Raw genomic sequence first — 22,971 nt, 5'->3', positions numbered from 1 at the left:
ACAATTACCCAACTTTTATGCCAGAGGACATGCTAAAAGCGTTTTATCAAGTTTAAATGGGGCCTGAAAATTTGGCAGTTATATTGAATTTATGGCCAGAATAGCTACAGTAACATGGTAAAATAATTGGTTTCATTCACCTTTTTATGCTTTGTGAGTTTTGAAAAAATTTGAAAACTGTTCCAAAACTTCCCTGGCTCAGCGGTGCTTATCTGAATTTGCTCCACTTGTCTGTCAAGGTGAACTTAGTTGGCTTTAAGGCTTTTCAGATTTGCCATGCAAGAGCTCAGCAAGTAGCTCGCAGCCAAATCAATGGCAGTCAGTGTGGTCAGAGGGGGAATCTTTTATATGCAAATAATGTGGCTAGAGTTAGTGCACAGTTAGTGCACAGTGGCAGAGCTGGCATGTTTATTTTCATTAGTTATGCCTTAACTAAATAACTAAAGCCTGCATAGCAATTTGCTGCACGTGTCGTAAAAGAAATGGCATGTGACAGCTTCTGTGATTTGGTGCTATATGCAGAAAATTTACTTGACCTTGTGGAAATAGCTCAGAGCCCCAGCCATTAAAAGTACAGTAAAAGAATCCTCAACACCTGTCCTACATATGACAAGCTCTCAGTAGCATTACCAACTGTAGTTTTAAAGAAGTGCAGTGCACTGCAAATTAAAGGAAAAACTAACATACTGTGTAAGTAAGTAAGTAGTTAGGTCGCCATCTGCCCCTTAAATGCTTCTCGGCCTTGATCTTCCATATAAACCATCTCTCAACTTTACTGGAAGAATGATCACCAGTCTTCCTCAACATAGTCCTTTTCTTTTCTTTTGATGATGGAGGTAGAAAACACTCCATGGTGTAACATAAACTTCTTCGTTCTGTGATCCTTCATTCTCTTTGGATGCGGGCAGTGTCATAGATTTTTTTTTTTTTTTTTTTTTAGCTTTTCCTTTAACTTGCCGCCCCTTTTTTGTGTATCATTTATATTTTCTGTCATGATGGGACAGGTCCAAGATATTGTTGGTGTACCAATCAATTATTTTGCTCTCCATTTAACTTAGTTTAGGTGGTCTAAGTTGTAACTTGTAAGCAATCGAGAACTTGTTTCAGGCATCTGTGCAGTTGGGACACTCAGCATCAGCCTCTGTTCAGTTAGTTTAATTGATAATGGAGTAATCTTAGCTGATCAACTGAAAACCCAGTCCACCTTCAGTGGTCACCATTACTGCCATATAATCAGCATTCTTCCAGTCGCTATACACACTACGGTAATTGTTTTGCTTCAGGTGGCTGGACAGAAATGCCATTAATAGATTCTGTGTGCTACACAGAGGGCAGAATTGCAGTGTGCCAGGCTGTAGAGATTGGCTAATCAAAATTCTTATCTCCCCTGCTCTTTGTGGCACACTAAAATGTTTTGATGTCCATTTTCCTTTTAAATGTTTGTGTCTCCTGCTGCTTTCGTGAAAGCACACACATCAAGATGTTGAGTTTTCGATATGGGTTGTGCCCTTGTCATGATGCATTGCATCTCTAATTGAGTTGTGACTTCACACTGTCCTGTTCTTTTGCCATAAGGATTGATTTCTATTCGGTATTTTAGTAATGCATTCACCTATGACCACACAAAACAGCCTGCTGGCCATTTAGTCAAAGTTGATATTGGTATTTTTCTGCCCAGTGCTTAGGGTAGTTTTGACTTTGTACCTATTTTTGGGTACACAGGTCGGGACCCTGCGTTTCTGTGGGAGTACTGAGTTCTCTGGAGGCCTTTGGGCTGGAGTCGAGCTTGACAAACCAGAGGGGAAGAACGATGGCTCGGTAGCAGGCGTTCAGTATTTCACATGTCGAATGAAGCATGGTAGGTCATGCTACAACCCAGATACACTCAATCGATGCATTCAATCAAAGTGCACTCAATTGTGCTTCATCCCTCTACTCCATTAATTACTTCTACTATTGATGGTATAGGACTTAATTGGACCGGTCATTTATCCTGTGGTATATTATTTAATCCCAGAAAATTAGATTTGCCCTTTTTCTAGTTGAGAAGATTTAGTGAATTCCAATGAACATGTGTAATGTGACTTTTGCTGATGTTGTATATATTCTATTTTAACTCTCTACAGTGTACATTAAACCACCCTTATTTCTACTTATTGTTAAATCCTTTTATTTTTTTGTTATTTCACAGGAATATTTGCGCCTCTTTCCAAGATAACCAAACCGCTGGAAAGGCATAAAATAAGCACCACAAAGACATCTGCATCCATTCGCCCCCCTCGTCGGATAGACCTGTCCCGCATCACTTCCAAGATAAACACAGGTAAACAGAAAGAGACATATAGGTCGTAACTCTTCTGAACAATATTGTTGAATCCAAGTATGCCTTTGATGTGTTTGCGCTGTGGTAATGTTGTGAAAACTGTACTGATAAGTCATATAAGGATTGCATAACTGTTATTGGTTGAACGTTACTCTATTCAGCTTTAGTGAGCATTCAAAAAATGCTGAGATCTGCCAGTATCGCCAAACTATTCAGGGCAGATTTTTTTATTTAAAATAAAAAGATTTTGAGTGATCTAGTCACAATACGAAGACAGTGGGACTGAGTAGCCTGTAGGGTCCTGAGCGCAAATAAATGTATGAAGTGAGCACAGGTGAAAAAGATGGCCCATGCAATTGGGCAAAGGAAATTTCATATTTCATTTGCAGTCCTCTGGAGGAGATCATGGATGCATTATTGAAGACCACACACGCTATAAAAGATCTGTGCCAACCTCATACAAACCAGACCCATTGGAGAAACAGTTCCTTAAATTTCTTCCTAATATTGCCTCTCAGCGAAAGAAATAATTCAAAGTGTGCTCGCTATGTGGGGCTTTGGGTCATAAGCTGAGAGGAGTAGCATCAATACAAACAGTGGCTTGTCCTTGTTCATCTTCTTGTTACTGGAGGGATGATGTGCTGCACATGAAAGTAAAAGTGTAGGTGGAAAGAGCCATTCATTTTCTAGTAGCTGCACTGAGGCGCTGTCCACATTTTCATGTATGATATGCTGGAGCTCATAATCTGTCCCCCCTTCTGTGTGATTAATGTAATCATGTCATACAGCAATATCTGTTAATTTTTCAAAAGTAGCTGTACTTAGATTATCAACATGCACTGTCAGTAGAATGTACCCTGGACTAATTGTCACCATTTATTTGAAGTAGTTCACAGTTTGAATTATGAAGAAACCACAGTAGACCAAACTGAAAGCTTTACAGGAAAGCAATTGTGGAATATTGCAATCCAATCTTCTTAATATCGCCCTCCAAATTTAATTTGTATTCTGTGTATTGCGACTGCTCAGTATAAATGTATCGTTGACGCCTAGTTGATCCCTGTTTGTGAAATCAACTGCAAGTTAATGCGCTAGCTGTTGGATCACTTTGGCAAGGCTAAGAGAACTGGCTTTTGTTTTAAAATACGGCTTGCACTCGCTGACTAATAATTTAAATGATCAGGTGTGCAGTAACAGTGACAGTCAACCGTATGTCTGGAAACTGAAGCATTAGTCGGCTGCATCTTCAATTCTTAGTTAATTATACAAGAACACTATGTGCTTACTTCATCTCTATGGGATGATTGAGTTAAATTACACTGCATTTTATTCATGTAGCATACAGCCATTACAGAAGTTATCCCAGTGAGCCTTTCATGTAGAGCAGAGGCCAATAGAGACCAATAATAATAACACAGATAATATGACTAATATTGGAACTCGTGGACCTAATGACAAAAGCCTACTAATAATAACATTGAGACTGAAAATCATTTTAGTGGCAGTGGGTGTTGAGCAGAATCATGGGAACACTAGAAACTGGCAGAAAGTGACAAGAGGGGAGAGAAGAAATGACAACCCTGCGGAAGAGAGAAGTGAAGTTAGCAATATATTTTAAAGGGGATAAATGTGTAGAGATAAGAGAGAAGGGGAGAGGAGTTGGGCCCATCATATGAAGTAGCACAGCAATCTAGGCCTAGAGCAGCCTAACAAGAGGAAGATTCCAAAAAATTGAGTTTTAATATTGTTAAAAGTGGAAAGGGGTTTCTCCAGCCCAATGCAATATATTTGCTTGAGTACAGTTGTTGTCTCTAGTGCTACTGATAAAGTAAAGGGTTAGTTAGGCCAAACCTGCATAGATGATGAAACCTTTTAATCAAAAACTTTAATATAATGGATTATCAGGCCTATTCAATTTGTTAAAATGTTTGACTTGATTACATAAAATTCTGTACTTACTCCAGATACTAAAATGGAAACCTGTGCTTGCAGTTTTTTGTTTGTTTTCTTTTTTGATACTTTTTTGGGAGGACAACAGACAACAAACTGCAAATGAAGACGAGTAAACAAAAAAACAAAAAACTTATTTTGGGGGCTCCTCTGACATCATGCCTGCAGTTTTACTGATGATACTTTTGGCCTTCAGTGGAAGAACTGAGTCGTCCCAGCTCCAGCAGATGGCCTCTTTTGTGCCAAAAAGAAGCTTTCTCCACTATCGTAGCCTGTATGGCAGGATTTATTGCATCTGGGGTTCCATATTAATCTTCTTCGAATGCTTTGAAAAGTGGATTCTGAACAAGTGCCAAAGCTCAATGCATAAATTAGAGTCCTGACAAGACCTCACTCTGACAGTCCTTGGATGCCCATATCCTCAACTTTTGTCGTCTTATAAAATAGCCCACTCACCTTACAACATTGTAGAAGCTTGCCTAGGTTTCTGTTGTTCTTCCACTCTCAAGGGTTTATAGCTGCATTGTGGTGATATGATATTCAGAGGTATTGAAGGCCTATTGACTGAGCCGTGACTAGAATACCGGACCTCATAGTGGTCTATGGAATCTGGTGATTGATGGTCCAATTAAGCAGGGTTTAATAACTAGGGCATAGACAGACTGAATAGCCTGACACCCATTCATCACAAGGTGTGCATGAGTGTGCATGAGTGTGTATGTGTGGCATGCAGTGCATGTGAGGGCATCTGTTGACACCTCCATACAACCTGAGATCCTGACTAATTTATGACTTAACACTTTTCAGTGCCTTTGTCAGCCATTTACTGCTTAAACCCGTAGAGCCACTTGTGTTTAAGCATCCCCACAGATCAGCTGTGCAGACAGCTCGCTTGTGTGTATCCATAGACTGGTTGGGTCATTGGGAGACTGTCTGGCTAACCATGACAGAGACACCCAAGAGAATGCCGGACTGGACCATAGTCCAGTGTGAGGCTTGGTACCGAAAGGGTGGTGGAAATGAAGACAACACTCGGAAAAAAACGCTGCTGGATTCATAAAGCCTCAGTCTGTGCTGTAGTCTGTCACTTGAAGTAAACGTCAGTATGTACAAGGGATAGATGGAGCCAGGAGGTCCCTGCACGCTAAAGGTCAAGTGACAAGAATTGTTTGGTATTCAGAGTTGGAATGTAGTCTCCCGTTTGGAGTTCAAAGGAGATACACGTCTCTGCCTGGGAGGGGAATGCTTCCCAGCTGCCCCGAAATGTGAGCTGAAATGGCAATCAATAAAGACCAACCTGATCCGAAATCTTTCAACTGCTTTTTCAGAGCTTAATAAAGTTTATGAGTTAAATGTTTATATAAGATTTTCTACGTGGCAGATTTATGTATAAAATGAATCCTTATTAGAGCTGATAATGTTTTCCTTAACTCTCTTTAGATACGGATGTTAATTTCATTGCCAATTAAAGAGTTTAGTTTAAAAAGCTTTTGTCAGTTAAATTGTAGATTTAATTTAAGTCAACAAATAATATATTAAACTTGAACTCATTGAGTTTGTGCGGTCTATACGATTTAGAGAACATTATTATGTTTACCTCCAGAAGTAGTGTAAATTCTCATTTGTGTGCCAAGAATTCATTCGAAGTTTTTTTTTTTTCTTTTCCTTTTTTCTCCTTCCTTTCGATTTTACTGTAATTGGGGCTTTAGTGAGTTTAGCTGCTCGTCTCAGCATAATTAAGTGTTTTGTTGTGTGTTAGAGTGAAATACAGTCTGAATTCAATCAAGAAAAAGTGCCTTCCTCTAATTCCTCTTTCACTGCTACTCATACTGGCCTGTCTGCATTTCTTCACTTTCTTTCTATCATGACATGAGTTTCTAATTTGTAATTCACTTCAATTCCTCCACAGTTTCTACAGCTATTTAAGCTGTGTTTCCATGTATTAGACTCTCCTGGCTAAGTTTCATTTTAGGGCTGAACGATTAATTGCATTTGTGATAATATCACAATATGATAAAACACAATTTTTCTAATCGCAATGTGTGTGATTACAATGTGTGCGAGAGAGAGGACCACTCGACTGCATCAACTTTTTATGCTGCAACCTATCCTGTTGCGCAATGGTCTCTGGTTCGATGGAACCATCAGAAACTGACTCACCTGAGACTTTAGTCTCGATGAGGAACAGCACATCATTAGAGTGAAATAATTTCAGCTTTAAAAAGGAAGATGCTGCGCAGAACATGCTGTGCTACTGTTGCTACTTCACGGGGCAACACAATCAGCCTCTTCCAGCATTTAAAAAAACACCACAAAGCCAGTTACGACAGCCGAGTCGTACCAGTGCTCCACACACGCTAAACTTAAGACAGGCAGCATTGCCTGACATGTTTGAAAGAGTCACTCTGTATGAGCGTAGTCCTAAATGGCACGGGGATGTCACTCAGGCAATAACTGAGTTCATTGCTGAAGATATGGTGCCTCTCAGCACGGTGACCAAGCCTGGGCTCGATAAATGGTACAGTATGTGTATTTATCCATTTATAATTTTATTTACTTTGATTTTACAAAAAACTTTCAAAGTAGTAGAGGCAAATTGAGTGTTTTTGTGTGAAATGTTACTGACTTGGGAGCAGTAAGATAGATGTAATTTAAAAACATCTTTTTTTGCAGAATGTTTAAAAAGTGCATACTATTAAACTGTACCCTATTTTTTCTCTTTCAAATACATAAAGGCAAAGCCAAAGATTTGTTGCTCTTAAATTTCTGTAATGAGCAGTTTAACATGCTGTTTATTTTAACTTCACTTTTTGTGACCTTCAACCTGTGATCTTTTAATTCTAACAAAGACACCCAGCCTATGGGAAAGAACATCCTATACTAAATGTATCTAATATTTTGTTGGCCATATTAAAATAATTCATGATGTTTTGTTGAAAAAAAAAAAAAAGAAATAAAATAATAATAAAAAAAAAACAAAACGCAATCGCTATATTGGAGAAAAAAATTGCAATTAGGTTATTTTCCAAAATCGTTCTGCCCTACTTTACATGCAGCTTTAATGTGCAGGCATCAATAATGTTAGATTATATATCTTGTGTGAGTGTTCTTGTACAGCATGACAGCTGTACAAATGGACAGCATTCTGTTTCCTACTGTAGTTCGGCTAATCTCCAATTTTTTTTGCAAATTGCAAATGATTTGATAATTACAGAGCGATAAAGATACATTGCTTATATTTTTACCTGACTAAGATGATTAGTGATCTGTGTGGTTTAAAGAGAAGTCACCCTGTCTCTTTTGTCTGTGTGTCTTTATGTCTTTGTGTGCGTGGGAGTAAAGGTTTATCTCCATCTGTCAAAAAAACCATTGATAATCAAAAAAGTCCACCTGGTCCCAATCAGGGCACAAAGGGAGAAGTCTCACTGACAAAGACAGGTACTGTAGTTACAGCTGAGTGTGTTTCAATGTACTGTATCAGAGAATGTAGTGTGGAACTGAGTATGCACTGTTTAAATAATCTCCCCTAGTTAAAGGTGTGGAAACCATTAAATCCGAGTTCTACACACTCATTCACCACCCGTCTCTGATACATAGTTCACCTTAATACTTGAATCCAACATTCTTATCCATCTGCGGGTAGTTCAACAGGAACTCAATGCCTTATCTGACAAGAATGTACACTATTTGCAATGTATTTGATATAAAACTGTGTCCCATGCATGAGGGCAGCATAATTATAATAAATTGAAATGGTAAGATTCCATCTACATATAAATGGAAACGCACTGTGTTTCAGCAGCAAGTGACTATTGAGCATAATCTGAATTCTAGATATTTTCCTCAACCTGAAAATACAATATGCTCAAAGTTTTGGTAATTGTGCGTGAAAGTAATGCCACACCAGCCCAGTGAAGGATTGATGAGCTCCAACAGAAGTGATGGAAGCAGCAGCCATAGCTATTGTATCTCTGCATAGCTGTCTCTTCTCACTGCCCCATTAGCTAGACTTAATGTTGGAAACATTTTTTGGCAAACGCTGAAGTTTTCTGTCCATCGTTCTGCGTTCCAATTTGACTGTAGCTGAATCTTCTCTTCTTAAATCACTTTGGCACGGATTTAATCAATTAGCATCGAAGAGTTGGGCGCTTAATGAACTTATGGCCTGTGAAGGTCCGTGAAAGTTAAAAGCTTAATGAGGTCCTGTGTCCAAATGGCTTTTAAAGAGTGAAACTGGGCACCCCCTCTTTTTTCCATCTCATACCTCATGATGGGAGGGGATTAACATGTTGGCCCTCAGTCAGACTGCTGTAATGGGACAGGCAACTGTTAAAGATTGAGCTCACTTGATCCTTCTTCCCATAGAATGAATTGACACTGCTGCTCGGGTTTCCGCAAAAGTACAGTGAAAATTGTCTGGTTGCTGCAGGCACTATCGCATTCAGAAGAATCAAATGGAAACATGGGTAATTCACCGAGCTTTATTATAGCAGTAGAATTATTAAAGTCCCAGATGTGAGCCTGGGTGGACTGATGGTGGGTTCAGTATTAAGAGGAGGAGGCACAAAGGTTGTGCTGTGTGACATTAGACAGCAGAATGGATAACATTCACAATCCCTGTCCTAGTGGAGTGTAGATGGAATGGTTTATGCATTTATTTCTGATAAAGAGTCTGTACAGACTTTTCTTGTTGCTCCATACTTCTTACTCCTCTGTCCTTCTCACCACAGGCGTTCTCTCCCGCTCTCTCTCCTCTTCCTCCTCTTCATTGGACTCTCGGCATGGGCCAGGTGCCCGACCTCGTCCACTGCCAAGGCAGCGCCTTCCTGCCAGGCAAAGAAGAGAACGTGCTTCCCTGAGTCCCAGGACCACACCCTCACCAGCCCTCCATACTTATTCTGGCACCACTGTGCTTCCTGATGCAGGTCTGCACTATCTTAATATTAACTTAATGAAGATTACTATCATTTAGATTCTGACTCTGATGGAAAATTTAGATTGATTGATTGAACACTCCTTGGTCATATCCTCCAGGTCTTCGTAGCCGAACTCCCTCTGCCAGTAGCTCTGTCTTCGAGGGCCCAGAGTTGCGCCTTGGGGAAAGGGTGCTGGTGGTAGGCCAAAGAACTGGTGTAGTCCAATTTTATGGAAAGACCAGCTTTGCTCCAGGTCAGTTTTTACAATACATAATTTTGATTAAATTGGTTGGCATTTCAATCACATCAAATAATTTCATTTTACTCTCACCCATTTTCCTAGCTCTTTATCCGTTTCTAGTCACATCATTACATTTTTAATAAACTTAAATTAATATTAACTTAAATAACCTTCATCACCTAGCCCTAACCTTACAACCAAAGCGCAACACTAACAAATGAATATTTGCTGGGAAGTTCCCTCAAAACTGTAATTAAGGATGATCAAACATTTTTCTGGAAAGGTAAAAAATGTTATTAATTTTGGCCTTGCTTTTTTCAGACACGCATAAAAAATCACAATCACTTGTTTTTTTGATTGATAAGAAAACTGTTTATCATTTTTCTCAGTACATTCAATTAAAATGTTTAACATGTTTACCTATGAACTTAATATCCTGAAAAGACTTCTGTGCATTTCCTAATATTACATGTTTGAGATTAAGCTTTTAATTTTCTTAAATTGTGAAAAGTTATACATCCTTGCCAGGTCAGGTTTTTATGATGTAAACAAACAAAAAATGAGACAAAGATAAATAATTTCAGACATTTCTCTCCTGTTAATGTGACCTACAACTAAGTTTTGAAACAAACCAAAATCTTTTAGGGGGACAGGGTAAACATTAATGAATAGACCACTTATCCACTTATCCATCATTGTCGTGGGGGTGCTGGAGCCAATCCCAGCCAAGGCTCTGGCTGAGGATGGGGTCCCACCTATGCCTACGGAAAGTCACCAATTACCTTAGATATGCATGCTTTTGGATTTTGGATGGAAACTGGAGTACCCAGAGGTTCAGGGAGAACACACAAGTTCCTCACAGAAAGGCCCCAGGCCTGGGAATCATAATAATGTGAGTGCTTTTTCGCGTTCTTATAATTGGGAATGAAACATTTTTCTGAAACTGAGATTGCACACCTTCCATCATTTAAGGTAACTGATTAACCCCAAATAATATCCAGTATGACTTTTTTCATGTTTTTTCTCAGTTATATCTCACATCAACAGCAATGGTCAACAGGCAGCTTCCAAAGCATCAGGCAGATCTGATTGCTAAAGACTTTAGTTAGGAGAAGGGTACAAGGGCATTAGATGTACCTTGGAACATAGTCATCACAGTGAACACAGCCATCTTCAAGCCAGTATGGCACAACAGTGACATTATCAAGAGCTTGATATCCCTCCAAAATTGATGAGAAGAAAACTGGTCAGGTCAGGCTGCCAAGAGGCCTACAACAACATTAAATGAGCTGTCAGATTGTCCTTCAAAGAGAAACATCCAAGCTGGCTAGATTTAGCAAAAAATATATGAAGGGTCCCAAAAGCATGTGAGAACATATGGTCAACTTTTTGTTTGACCATATGGTTTGGCACCAAAACAGCAATACACATCACCAAAAGAACACCACACCACAGTGAAGCACGGAGGTGGTAGCATCATGCTTTACTGCTGTTTTTCTTCAGCTAGAAGGCAGAGAGAATTATAAACAGTTCCATATGCCAGTCAGTTTCCGTACAAAGCCTTCAGGCCTCTGCCTCTCAGCACGACAGCGAACTAAAGCATACATACAAATCAACAAAAGAATGGATTCACCAAAAGAAGATTCAAGTTTTGGAATGGCCCAGCAAGAGCCTGTACCTGTATCTAATTTGAAAATCTCTTGGGAGATCTGAAGAAAACTGCACAAGAAATATCCTCACAATCTTCAGGCTGTTTTCCAATTAAATTCTTCATGTTAGAAGTGACATTTAAGGTGAAAAAAATTCTGAGAACTTGAGCGCAAATATTTTACTTAACAGAAACCTCCTATTTTAAGACATGAAATAAGTTGGAAATGAAATGTTCCAGCTGAGGAAAACGAAGAGTGATACCCAAACATAACATGGCTCATGGTATTTATTTGTAGTTATGCAGCAGTTCTGCCAAAACATCAGTGAATAAATATATATCAAACCACTGAGGATTTAAGTCTTAAGTTTCTTTTGAGACATGAATCAGTGCTAGCAGAGTGCGTTATCTGCACTGAGGACTGTGTCTCTGTAACAAAAGAAGCACTTCTTGCTGAGCACCACATAGAGCTGTGTAACCTGACAAAGACTCCTTGAAAGAGTCAAAGAAGTACTTAGCTGCCTAATGTGGAATGATTGTCTGCACCGTTTTGTGGACCAAAGTGCAATTGACATGGAAAGCTTTCTTTTGTGTGCAATTATTATCATGATCAGTTTTATATTACCAAAAAAATATTTCAGTTTGTCACACATCTCATATGAGGTAGAGGATAATGTCAGATAAGGTGTACACACATGAAAATTAAATTTATAAAAATGTAATGAAAGGACAACAAATGTTTAGCGAGTAATGGCATCTTTACATCAAGTTGATATGTAAAAATAAAATCAGGGATTTAAGTTGTTACAAACTGATCTGTTTTTATATACCTAGTGTGCTGTCAAGCGTTAAAACGTATAATTTAATATATGCTGTCATCATGAACAGCCACTCAAACTCAGACCTGCATGCAATTTAGAGTCACTAATAACCTAACCATGGTGTTATTGGATGGTGGGAGGAAACAGGAGTACCCGGATGATACAGTTGCCAGCACAGGGAGAACATGCAAACTCCACACAGAAAGGCCTCAGGCCTTGGAATCAAACCTCCAACCTTATTGTGAGGCTGCACTGCCTATATAGCTTTCCATCTGTGTGTTTAAAAATGCATAGTGTTTCTCCTGTTTGTCTCAGTGTATGAGGTCAGATGTAGTTTAGAGATGTGCCTGACCTTTATATATGTGCTAAATATATAAGTCAACCACCAGTATCTAAACTATGTTTTTTGTTTTTTTGTTTTTTTTTTTAAATCCATTTATTTGACTTAGTTCCATTGGTCACCTTCATATTAATGTTGCACCAGCAAAATCTGTAGCATTTATTTGGTTTAAAATCTGTCATATACCCACCATTTAAGATGAACATTTAAGATTTGCTCATAATTAGACATGTTATGAGACCATTTCGCCCCTTAATTTATCAATAGCGTTTATGCAACTTTGTAATCTGTCAACTGAAAGTGCTTGCATAGAAATGGCAGGCGTTCTCTCTTCAATGTTTTTCCATTGAGCAGTAAATGATGTTTCACCAGCACAGCTCTCATCTGTGCTGCAAAATAATAATGTGCATCCAATTCACCGTTTGATTCGTATTTTAAAATATCATTACCATTTACTGGACTGATGATTAGATCATTTTGGATCTACACAGATTTTCAGTGAGCAGGCAATTTTCCTGTGTCCAGTCAGATTTATATATATTGTCAGTGGTTTCTTGACTGTCTGCACCTTGTGTTTATAGGCCTCTGGTTGGGCATCGAGCTGGACAAGCCAAGTGGGAAGAATGATGGCTCAGTGGGAGGTGTGAGGTACTTCAACTGCCCACCAAAACACGGCGTCTTTGCTCCTCCATCTCGTGTCCAAAGGTGAGTGCAACCCTTTTTAAAGTGGCATATATTTCCTTTTAATGATTAACGGTTCTGTTTGGTTTTTGCCAGTGGTCATCCCATAAGCAAAAACAGATTTATCAAAAATGTATTGTTAAATTCTTTAAAGTCCAGAACTGACATTTGAATAACTCGATAATATGCCCTAAAAAACCTTAGGGTTACATTTCATGGCCCTCATCAATACATTTGAGGGTGCTAATGAGGTCCTTTGACAGCGTCAATTATGTAGTGTTGACGTTTGTGTTTTTGCTCTCTATTCATCAAATAGCCCTCCAGTCCTGGTGATTAATGAGAGTCAGACAGTGTTTCTTCTGCATTCATTTAGGAGTGGTGGGCTGCCACTCCTTCAAATTATTTTTGGTTCTTTTACTTTTGTTTTATTTTATTTTTTTAACTGTCACAAATAAATCAGCGCTGCACCTTCACCAGGCTGTGCTGTGAAGGTGGAGAAATTTGGCAGTGGGTGGTCCTATTGGCGTTAATACAGCATTAATTACAGCGGCCTTGAAAGTGGCACCAGGTCAGAGAATCAGTGGAGCGACGTCCTGGAAAACAGGTAGACTTATTAGCTTAAGATAACTCAGCATAGATTTTACGAGTTAAATAGACATTGACAAAGTATTGACGGCCAGCTAACGTCAGGCCATGATGTATTAACTGCTGACTGCATTTTCGGATTAACTTGTTGAAAAAAAATCTTTAAGAAGAGAAAGACAACCGATGAAGATGACGATTGTCGGGTATCGTTAGCCTTTCACTGACTTAATTTTATTGTTTGTTTGTTTATTTATTTATTACTTTTTACATTCAGCCTTAATCTGACGTTGTATATGGCTGAGATGTATAGGTTGTTGTGGTTGTCAGGAAAACAGCCATTTTCAACTGGCCAGCCAATAAATAGGTTGTAAAATTTAAATCTGCAGTCAAGTGTCATTTGTTTACGCCACCACAGCCCCCTCTGGAGAGCCTGCCCCTGGTGCTGAAAATCTGATCTGAGAGGAAACACTATCAGAGTTGTCAAACGTGAAGCCAGTGGCTTTCACCGTCCATGACCTCTTAGCCTAATGTGTCACCTATTAACGATCATCATCCTGCCTTTTAAATATGGATTATGAATAATGAAATGAGTATGTCAGTTGCTTAGGTCAGATATTTATAAGAGGCACTTCCTTTAAACTGCTGCAGGCTGTGTCGTTGAGGTGCTTTGTCCTATTTTGAATTGGACATCCCACATTGCTTGCGAGTAAGCCTGGACATGAAGTCCAAGTCATAAGTTTCTGTCATATTTCCAAGTATGTGCAATGCGTTTCTCTGTGAGACAACAGTTAGCTGTAGTTACCTTGTGTTCTTACTGTAAACAATGAAAGATGTAGGGAAACCTGGGAATAAACTCTATTAATAAAACAGGCAAAAGATTTTTATTTATTTTTATTTTTTTATTTTTTTTGGATGCTCCCTTGTTTGTCTTAAGTGTGTCTGACAGAATAGACTGTGTTGGGCTCTCAGCACCAGTAAAGTGCAGGCGACCTGCACCAGAACACATCATGTGCAGCCATACACAGATTACTGAGCTGTAGTAGGAGGAAGTAAATACAGATTTTCTTTATATATATATTTTTTTATACACCTGTAACAAACACTTTGGCTCTTACTGTAATCTTTCTGTAACTACCTGTGTGGTTTGGAGAAATTTTAACATCAGAATACAATGAGCGTTCCAACATCATGTACCCTTTTATGTGATGATGCTTCATATTTGATAGATACTTTTTAACTTTCCTGGATCCATTAAGCAGAAGTGGCTAAAGTGGTGCCACTGAATATTTTCTTGGTTGTAACTAGAGGAATTTAGGCCAAGTATTTGAAATAACCTTCCCCGACAGAATGAGACTGTGATGCCAAGACAGTGTTTTGTGTAATAATTGTTGAATACTTTAAATTGAAGATAGCTCAATTTTAGATTGGCAAATGTTCCATTTAAAAGATGCTCCTAGCGCTAGTACACTTTACTTTTGAGACATTTAATCAGCCTCTCAAAACGCTGTCTGATATGTGCGACTGTTGGCTGGTCACGTGTAAGGTTAGTATTTCCAAACTAAAAAATTCATTATGCATGACACTACAGTTCTATAATTTATTTTCTTTTTTTTTTTTTTTTTTTTGTCTTGTATGAGTTAATCTCCTGCTTCTGCGTATATGCATATTGTTTTGTTGAGTCCCATTTACACTGTTCCATAGCAGGTAATGTTGCAGTCCAATTATATAAATGTAAAAAGAGTTAATTAAATAAATCGTTTGCTGGTAGTTTGCCAACTTTCCTTTTTAATCCTTCCCTTCTATTAATCACACTTGCCAAGATGTGGCCCACCATTTTGTCTGGGAAACACAGATGGGTGACAATTTGAAAGACAAACCAACAATTACTGTCCCCGGAAGGTGAACAGAACGGCTGCTTCTGTGCCTTCACATTTACCGTCCACGTGTCTGCAACAAACACTTATCTTCTAAAATATATTCCCGCAGTTGATGTTTAGATGACGGCAACCGACTTATCTATTATTATTGGCAGTCACTATCTGTCCAATCCATGCTGCAAAGTGATTAATTATACACAAAGAGCATATTTCAAACAAAAACATCTTTCAGTGGGTAAGATGCCTTGAATGGTAGTATCAAACAGTTTCATGACAATTTTATGACAAAACTGTCTTGAGCTACATTAAAAGGCAAATTGGTAGAAAACATTGGGTTGACTTTTCATTCTCCATTTTCAATGTTTTATTTGCCACCAAATTTTATCTTAAGTTATAGATTCAGGTAAAGTAACAGCTTGTTGTGAAGTTCAGATGAAGTTCGCAATGTTAATAGAGATCTGAATCATTTTCACTGTACAGTCCTATTTTTTTTTTTTTTTTTTCAGACAGCACAGCATACTTGTAGTGGTTTAGCACCTTACAATAAGAAAGTTATGGGTTTGAACATGCAGGCCAGCTGATACTTGTCTGAAATTAGTTGTCAAGTTGTGATGGTAGGTTTTTTCTATATGTAAACCCTGTGAATGGGTGATCTGTTCACCCACCCATCTCAGCAGATTACAACCCAAAGGAAAAAGGAGTGTGGCTTAATGAATGAATGAATTTTCTCCCTGTTCTCACTTTCGCCATAAGAAGAAGGAACCATTGCTTCTTACATTGGTCTTTTCAAATATCGCACAAAAAAGCCCAAATCTAGTCAGTCACACTGAGCCTGCTTTACACAGGTGACTGAAGGGGATGCTTGGGACATGGAAACACTTCCCTGACATATACCATATTGACAACCCGCTAGATTGTTTACTGCCAGACGTCTTTTTTTGTTGTTTTATTTTATGGAGGGGATAATAACGTTAATCAAAACACAACTGAAGAATAACATTTCGTTTACTAACTGAATGAAAGTATTTGTAGTTCAAAAGCAGTTGTTGTTTAGAATATTCAATGTATTTATTTCATTCATTCACTGAGGCTCTCTAGATTTGAGGGATTGCTGGTTGAATTAGCACAATCCTCTGTTACACCAGTATAATTAGTCTCTTTATCTTCCTTTACCACTTGTGCGTCATCTCAATGCGGAACCACCATTTAGGGGCAGCTCTCTCTACTCATATCTTCACTGTTCTCACCTGGTTGTTTTCCTGCCATGCCTGTTATTAACCCACTGTTAAAAATAAAATGATCCTTTTTGCATAGTAATCCCAGGTTTAGCTTTATTTTTGTTTGTTTTTGTCATATCTTCCTCTTCTGTTCTCTGTAAGGTACCCCTGTGTGTGCTCATGTGGATTTCTTCTTTAATGCTGAATCTCTCATTATTTCCATCTGGCGCGAGAAAGATTTTTTTTTTTTCTTTTCTTCCGTCAATAGCTAGTTGTCATCTAGTTTTTTTGTCATGGATTTTTTGTGTATGTTTTGTATACTCTTAAGATATTTTTAAATATTTTGCTGAGCATAATTTTCTAGGGATTATATGGCACATGGGACTTTTTTCCAGAACTTTGTGCCAGTGGAGATTTTGCACAGTGGATTTCCTCTTGTTGGAAACAGAACGAAAACATATAATGTGATATAGATGTTTTTCATCCTTTTACTCACAGGATCCATGGATCAGTGGATTGCCTTTCAGAGCTCTCCTCCTCACGCCTCAGTCATCCTATCAGTGGTGAGAGTTCTGCCTTCATTGCCAATGTCTGCATTTGCATTCATTATTCTGTGAGTGGCTGCAAAGTCATTTTCATGCAAAAATCTGTGTGAGTACTTGACTCTTGTCATTGCGGTGCAGGGACAATTCGTCGCAGTTTCAGCACATCGTCAGCCATCGCCACCCTGAAGGAGACAAACAGAAGAAGTCCTGTTCCCAGGTGTGTCTCTGTTCTACACAGGCCTCACATTTCTCCCTCCCCAAGCTTTTCAGCTTTATCCTAATCCCCTGCAGCATTGGCAGAATCAATACCGATAAGAGGTAGTGGTATTAGTCAGCAAAAGACTTCTTTTTTAAATGGCCAATGCATGATTGTGTTTATAATGAGAGAGAACAGGGAATTGAGGATCAATCCCTCAAACACTGAGCTCCCATGAATCTCCCAATTACTTTTGTTATATTCTCTCACATTGCATACCTTCTCTCATAAATCTTTCTGGTTCTATTTTCCTTCTACCTCCAAATGCACCTGCAAAAAACACAAACAAAAAAGGAGCCGTTCCAACCCTCACCGACGTCGCTGGAGCACTCTCAGTGGTGGTAGCAGTGGTGTTTCTGGCAGCGCCGCCGGTTCCAGCCCCTCGGCAAGCACAGATGGCCAGGTTCGGCTCCATGTGGGCACGCAGGTCCTGCTGAACAGTGCCAATGAGATGGCATTCATCCGTTACCTGGGCAAGGCGGACTTCGCCCCCGGCCTTTGGCTTGGTCTGGAGCTCCGAAGCCCCAAAGGCAAGAATGACGGTTCTGTGGGTGGCCGCCGCTACTTCACCTGTCGTCCTGGCTATGGTGTGTTGGTCCGTCCCAGCCGTGTTACCTACCGTGGCATCAACGGGTCACGCCTGGTGAATGAAAACAGCTGAAGATTGTAGGAAATGGATTGTGGTGGGTGGAAAATTAGAGCTGCTTTCACTTTCTTTTTATGTTTTACTGAGAGCAAGACTTTCAATTCTTCATTCTTTTTTGAGTTGAGCATTATTGGTGTTCCTCAGTACAGCCCTCTGCACTCTTCAGAGGTGGTATGAGTTATGATAAAACTTGTTAATAGGTCGTAATTTCAACTATTACATTGGTTCTAGCAGAAATGTAGGCGGCAACAAAAAGCACTTTAAAACATCCTTTTTCAAATCTTCCTAGAATTTTTGTCTGCAGGATGAGGGGGAAGTCTTATAAGACGCTGCACTACTAATCTGATTGCACTGACCGACATCATCATGATGAATCAGAATATGATCAAGTAAATGGTATGGATGTGCACACATGAAAGAACTATTTCTATACCCAAAGCTAATTTGATTTCATCAAATAAGGATTTTTATCATATCATCTCAGTGGTGACGTGTTTGGAAATATGTGCATAACAGGCATGTATGTATTAATTAAGAGCACTTTGAAAAATTGATTGGTTTTTACAGGGTAGGCTTATGGCCTAGAGATAATTACCACAAGCTGAGTCACAACAGTTTTATTTTAATTTATGAATCATTAAACATAATTTAATGAAGCCAAGACCTCCATCAAACTCCATCAGAACAGACCCATTTAAACAAAGGTTGCTTTCTGCTACAGACCTAACACACAGCAATTATGGTTTACTGCGATCTGGGCTAAAAAAAAATCCTACCTGTTTGCCCCTTTGCCTGTTTTTCCTTCTTTGTTAAACTGAGAACAAAGAAACAGCAGCACTTTGTTAAATAACGCGTTGAATATTGTCCTGATGATAAATATATGAATTCAGCTGGGAAACCCTCTTGACAGTTGAAAGCCTGATTACATGTCTAATTTGCGTGTCGGCTGAGAATCTGAATCTCTGTCCTGCTGACTGAGCATCTGATTCCTGGAACTGAAATCATCACCTTATTTGCTTTTTACAGCCTTAGTTCAGTCAAAGCCAAAGGTAATGATGACGTTAGAACTGTGTAATATACAACAAAAAACGCTTGTTAAATGCGCTGAATTTAAGAAATATTTTGAGAAACGGCTTGATGTAGGAAACATACAATCAGCCAGTGGTTTCTGCTATTAGATTTTTAGCCATTTTGGCAACTTGTCAAAGAACAAGCCATCGATTGTGCAAAACAGGCTCACTGTTCAGAAAAACACTCATGTACCATCCAATTAAAGTGTCTAGGCCACAACAGTAGTCAAGGAATCTCCAATGGTCTTCTTTCATTGATCTGTTTGGTTGGGCCCGGTGTGATTGAAAAGCAGTGGTGGTCAGCTGCTGGCTGTCTGAAATATCTGCTGCAGAGCTTGTGTGTATGTGTGTGTTTCCTATGGATGTATTTTAATCAACACTTTTCTCTTTGAAAATAACATTAAGGCCATAGTGGTGATAACTTCGTTAGTGTTCTGCATTTCAAACATGCTCTATAGATATACTCGAAAAAGCTTTCCTCCCCACTGTATTACAGCATAAATGATTCCACTGATGGGTATGAGGGGATGTGAAAGTCTTTTGGCACTGTGTTCCTGTGGGTAAGATTTTTTTTTTTTTTTTTTTTTCTCCTTTCATGAAATTCCTGATATGTAGATTTGAAGTGTGAGAAGGGAATTTGATCTGGTGCATATCCATTCATGTTGCAGAGAATAACAGTATTTGTAATAAGTAAAATAAAAGATTCTATTCTAATTTGAACTGATATACAGTGCGTGACTATTTTTTATTTATTTATTTATTTTTTGTTTGGTTCTAGTTCTAATGAAAAGGAGGTTGGCTAAACTGTCTTGGACGTGTTTTGAAGTGAGTTTGAAGTGAATAAAAGTGAAATAGCAGAAGCACTTGGAAAGAGTTACACATCTGTTAGGTCTCATTCCACTGGGACTCATCTCAGTCAAAGTTGACACTGCCTGCTGCTGGAGTGGTACATCCCTGCGCACATATGCAAGTCAGAGCAGGAGAGATGTAGTCTGTAATACCATGACATTCAAAGAAGCACCGAGGACTGTGTCCTCAATGAACAATAGAAGAAGCTCTGGCAGTAAGAGCAGACAATTTGGAGCATCAGTCGGCCGTTTAAAATGCTGATCGTCGTAATATCACTGAGCTGAACTAGGATAACTTTGGCGGAAGGACATAATGTAAGATCACAAGCTTCCCTTTTACCTTAGACCATTTCACGATAAAAGTATCCCTATAGATATTTGTTAAATTGTATATTAATAGTAAATGGATTCTTGAGTTTGGGCCAAAATATGTTTTGTGAGGTCATGGCAGCCCTGACCTTTGAGCTTTGACCACCAGGATGAAGCAGGTAACACATAAAAGCATCATCCTTTTATGTGTTACTGAAACTTCATGTTCACAAGAAGGGGCCAACCTGAACACAATGCTTCTAGCCAGTGACAACAATCAAGGAGCCCCTGTCTGAAACCTGCTTTCCACTCCATCTCTATTCCAGCCAAAGGACACGAAAGTTCCTCGTGTCCAGTCTGATCACAGCAAAGAAGAGCTGCTGACCCTGAAAAACACATGCTGCTGTGCTGCACGGGCAGGAGGAAACTCTTAGCTAAATCTTTAGAAGTCTCCAAGAACATGAGGTCCCTGTGACGTTAACCTGTGAGCAGTTATGTGTGGAGCAAATCAAAAAGCACAGAAGAAGTACACTCAGTAAATTTATGTTTAATGAGTTACAGGCATGAGTAGATTTAAGACCCTAATCCTTTCTATCTTTAGGAATTTTAATACTCCTGCCATAAATACACAGTTTACTGTATATTTTCATTATTATTGAATCGATATAGATTTATTCATTTGACAGGTGCTTTTATCTCACAAGCCTGACGCGAGGGACGAGGAGACCTTGGTGAAAGCACTGAGCTGTAAATCCTATAAGTACAAGGACATCAGGTAGAAAAGTGAAAGTAAGTGATAGTCACACGAAGACGCAGGTTTTAAGAGAGGTGCTCTCCAAAGAGACGAGTCAAGAGATTCTTGAAACTACTCCTCTGACAGTTCTTGGTAGTTTTTTTTTTTTTTTTTTTTCTCCCATCAGGAACGCGCTAATGAGACGAGGGTGGACGGCAGTCTCCTTGAAAAAGGACTGCTGTTGCCAGTCGGCATAGGCAGCTGTTAAGAAGCAAAGGCCAGCAAGGTTGGGCTCATGCAGATGGGTGCAGATCCAGAAGTCACTGAAGGTAAACAGGAATCATTTGAATTTCATTCAGTCTTGTGACCTCAGCTGTGATAAAGAGGCTGTTTAATACTGACATTGTGACGGAGATGCTGGTTCGCTGGGATGACTGAGACCTCAGTCACTTGACTGCTGCTGATTGGTCCGACATGTTCAGACTGTGGACTGAGCTGCAACTGTGGGCAGCCTTCGAGCTGCTGTCGCAGAAAACAGAGCTGTTTGAGTTGAGTGGCTCCTCTTAGAGCCCGAATGGTTTGGATCAAGCAGGTCATTTCGTGAGAGGAATTCTCAGACCTGCTTGAAAATTGCCCTTTTGATACACTTAGATAAGAGCGGAAGCAATGAGGCTCGTCGATACTTCTGTGCTTGAGCAGGGTCAAGTGAGGGCTTTTAAGTGAACGAGTTACCTGAGTCTGAATGCAGTTTGAATTGAGCCAGCATTTATCACATCCTGGCATAATGGTGTGAGATGTGGCTTGGAGGAGTAATAAACCTGTTTGTCCTCTCACAAGCAGGTAACAGGGCTGCAGTTTGAAGATAATCTCACTCAGGTAGGGGCGAATGAGAGAAAGGATTTGTCCTTGTCCTGGCCTGACTGGGATGGACCGGCTGTGCTGCTACGTTTCACTTTCCAAAGCATTGCTCTGAGCTGGAGGGTGTCACTGACTGATCAGAGGAGACAGAGGGACTGCTACGTGAATGGCTTGTAGTTGGACTAACCATGAGGAAGCATTTCGCCTCACTTAAAATATCAAGTGAGAGGTTTGCGTCTGCTGGAGGAAATGTTATGATAGGTGGAATACTTTCCAATTGTCTATATTGCTGATCTTATCGTCTTTTTTTTTTTTTTTTCTTTGCTGCGCTGAGATTGTTTTTCCATTTTTTTTAATTTGGATGTAGATTTTGAAATAATGACACGTCGCTGACACCCCTGTATCTTGCACTGTTATGTTTTGTTATCCACGGAGATGAAGGTACAACCTGAAACAAGGCTCAGACGTGCTGTAACGCTGCGTGCTCACCTGCAGCATCAGCGCTTTGTAGAGCAGATCCCTGATGGGAGACAAAAGATCTTTGTATTAGCATGAAGCACGACTGCAGCCCGCTTTAGCATGATGGGAAGCGGCGCTGGCACTGACAGCACACAAGGAATGCGATCTGCTCTCGCCAGCAAATACGCACTTGCAGTCGCACAAGTGCCAACATTTGTAGCCGTGTTTATGATACGTTCCTGTTCACCCTGTCAGGACTCGTGTGCAGTAATGACCAGCTCACTATACATAATCAGTGCTGATTGCGCCAATGTGAGTTGCGCTGACAACATATTGATTTGAAATTGCTTTCTTACCAGCAGATTTGAAATGAACGCTTGTTAAAGAAGGAAGCTAAAATTTAAAGAAGTAGTCTTTCGGTTTCCTCCCCTTGAGCCTCCAGGCAGGTTGCTGTCAGGCTGGCCTGTGAGGAAAAACAAGCGTGCTGTTCGTTGTTTTTTGTGAAGCCATGCTGTTTGAAAGATTTGTTGTGTTATTGAGAACAGCAGCTTCCTCCTTCCTGGTTAGACTTGTAGAGTCCACCTTTCTCTAAACTGCCCCGGTAGCACAATGGACTTGGCATAGCTGCAGTGGTTTGATCCCAGCTGG

The 22,971-nt window shown here is 39.6% G+C and overlaps 1 protein-coding gene across 4 annotated transcripts in view; it reads left to right on the top strand.

Moving 5' to 3' along the window:
- The window catches only part of LOC115036318 (CAP-Gly domain-containing linker protein 4), a 33,667-nt gene extending 13,833 nt beyond the window's left edge, over positions 1-19,834 (top strand). For 2 of the 4 annotated variants that reach the window (XM_029494465.1, XM_029494462.1), the window contains 9 exons: positions 1,723-1,858; positions 2,192-2,323; positions 7,616-7,711; positions 9,004-9,198; positions 9,308-9,442; positions 12,821-12,944; positions 17,098-17,162; positions 17,283-17,361; positions 17,695-19,834. In XM_029494465.1, the coding sequence (XP_029350325.1) occupies positions 1,723-1,858; positions 2,192-2,323; positions 7,616-7,711; positions 9,004-9,198; positions 9,308-9,442; positions 12,821-12,944; positions 17,098-17,162; positions 17,283-17,361; positions 17,695-18,061 (1,329 nt within the window). In that variant the 3' untranslated portion in view covers positions 18,062-19,834. The remainder of the gene's footprint in view (positions 1-1,722; positions 1,859-2,191; positions 2,324-7,615; positions 7,712-9,003; positions 9,199-9,307; positions 9,443-12,820; positions 12,945-17,097; positions 17,163-17,282; positions 17,362-17,694) is intronic. The other 2 variants (XM_029494463.1, XM_029494464.1) reach the window with 2 other exon arrangements.
- The last annotated feature ends 3,137 nt before the right edge of the window (positions 19,835-22,971 follow it).

The sequence above is a fragment of the Echeneis naucrates genome, chromosome 22, assembly GCF_900963305.1.
Source record: "Echeneis naucrates chromosome 22, fEcheNa1.1, whole genome shotgun sequence".
Taxonomy (NCBI): Eukaryota; Metazoa; Chordata; class Actinopteri; order Carangiformes; family Echeneidae; genus Echeneis; species Echeneis naucrates.
This window is presented reverse-complemented; position numbering and strand designations above follow the sequence as displayed.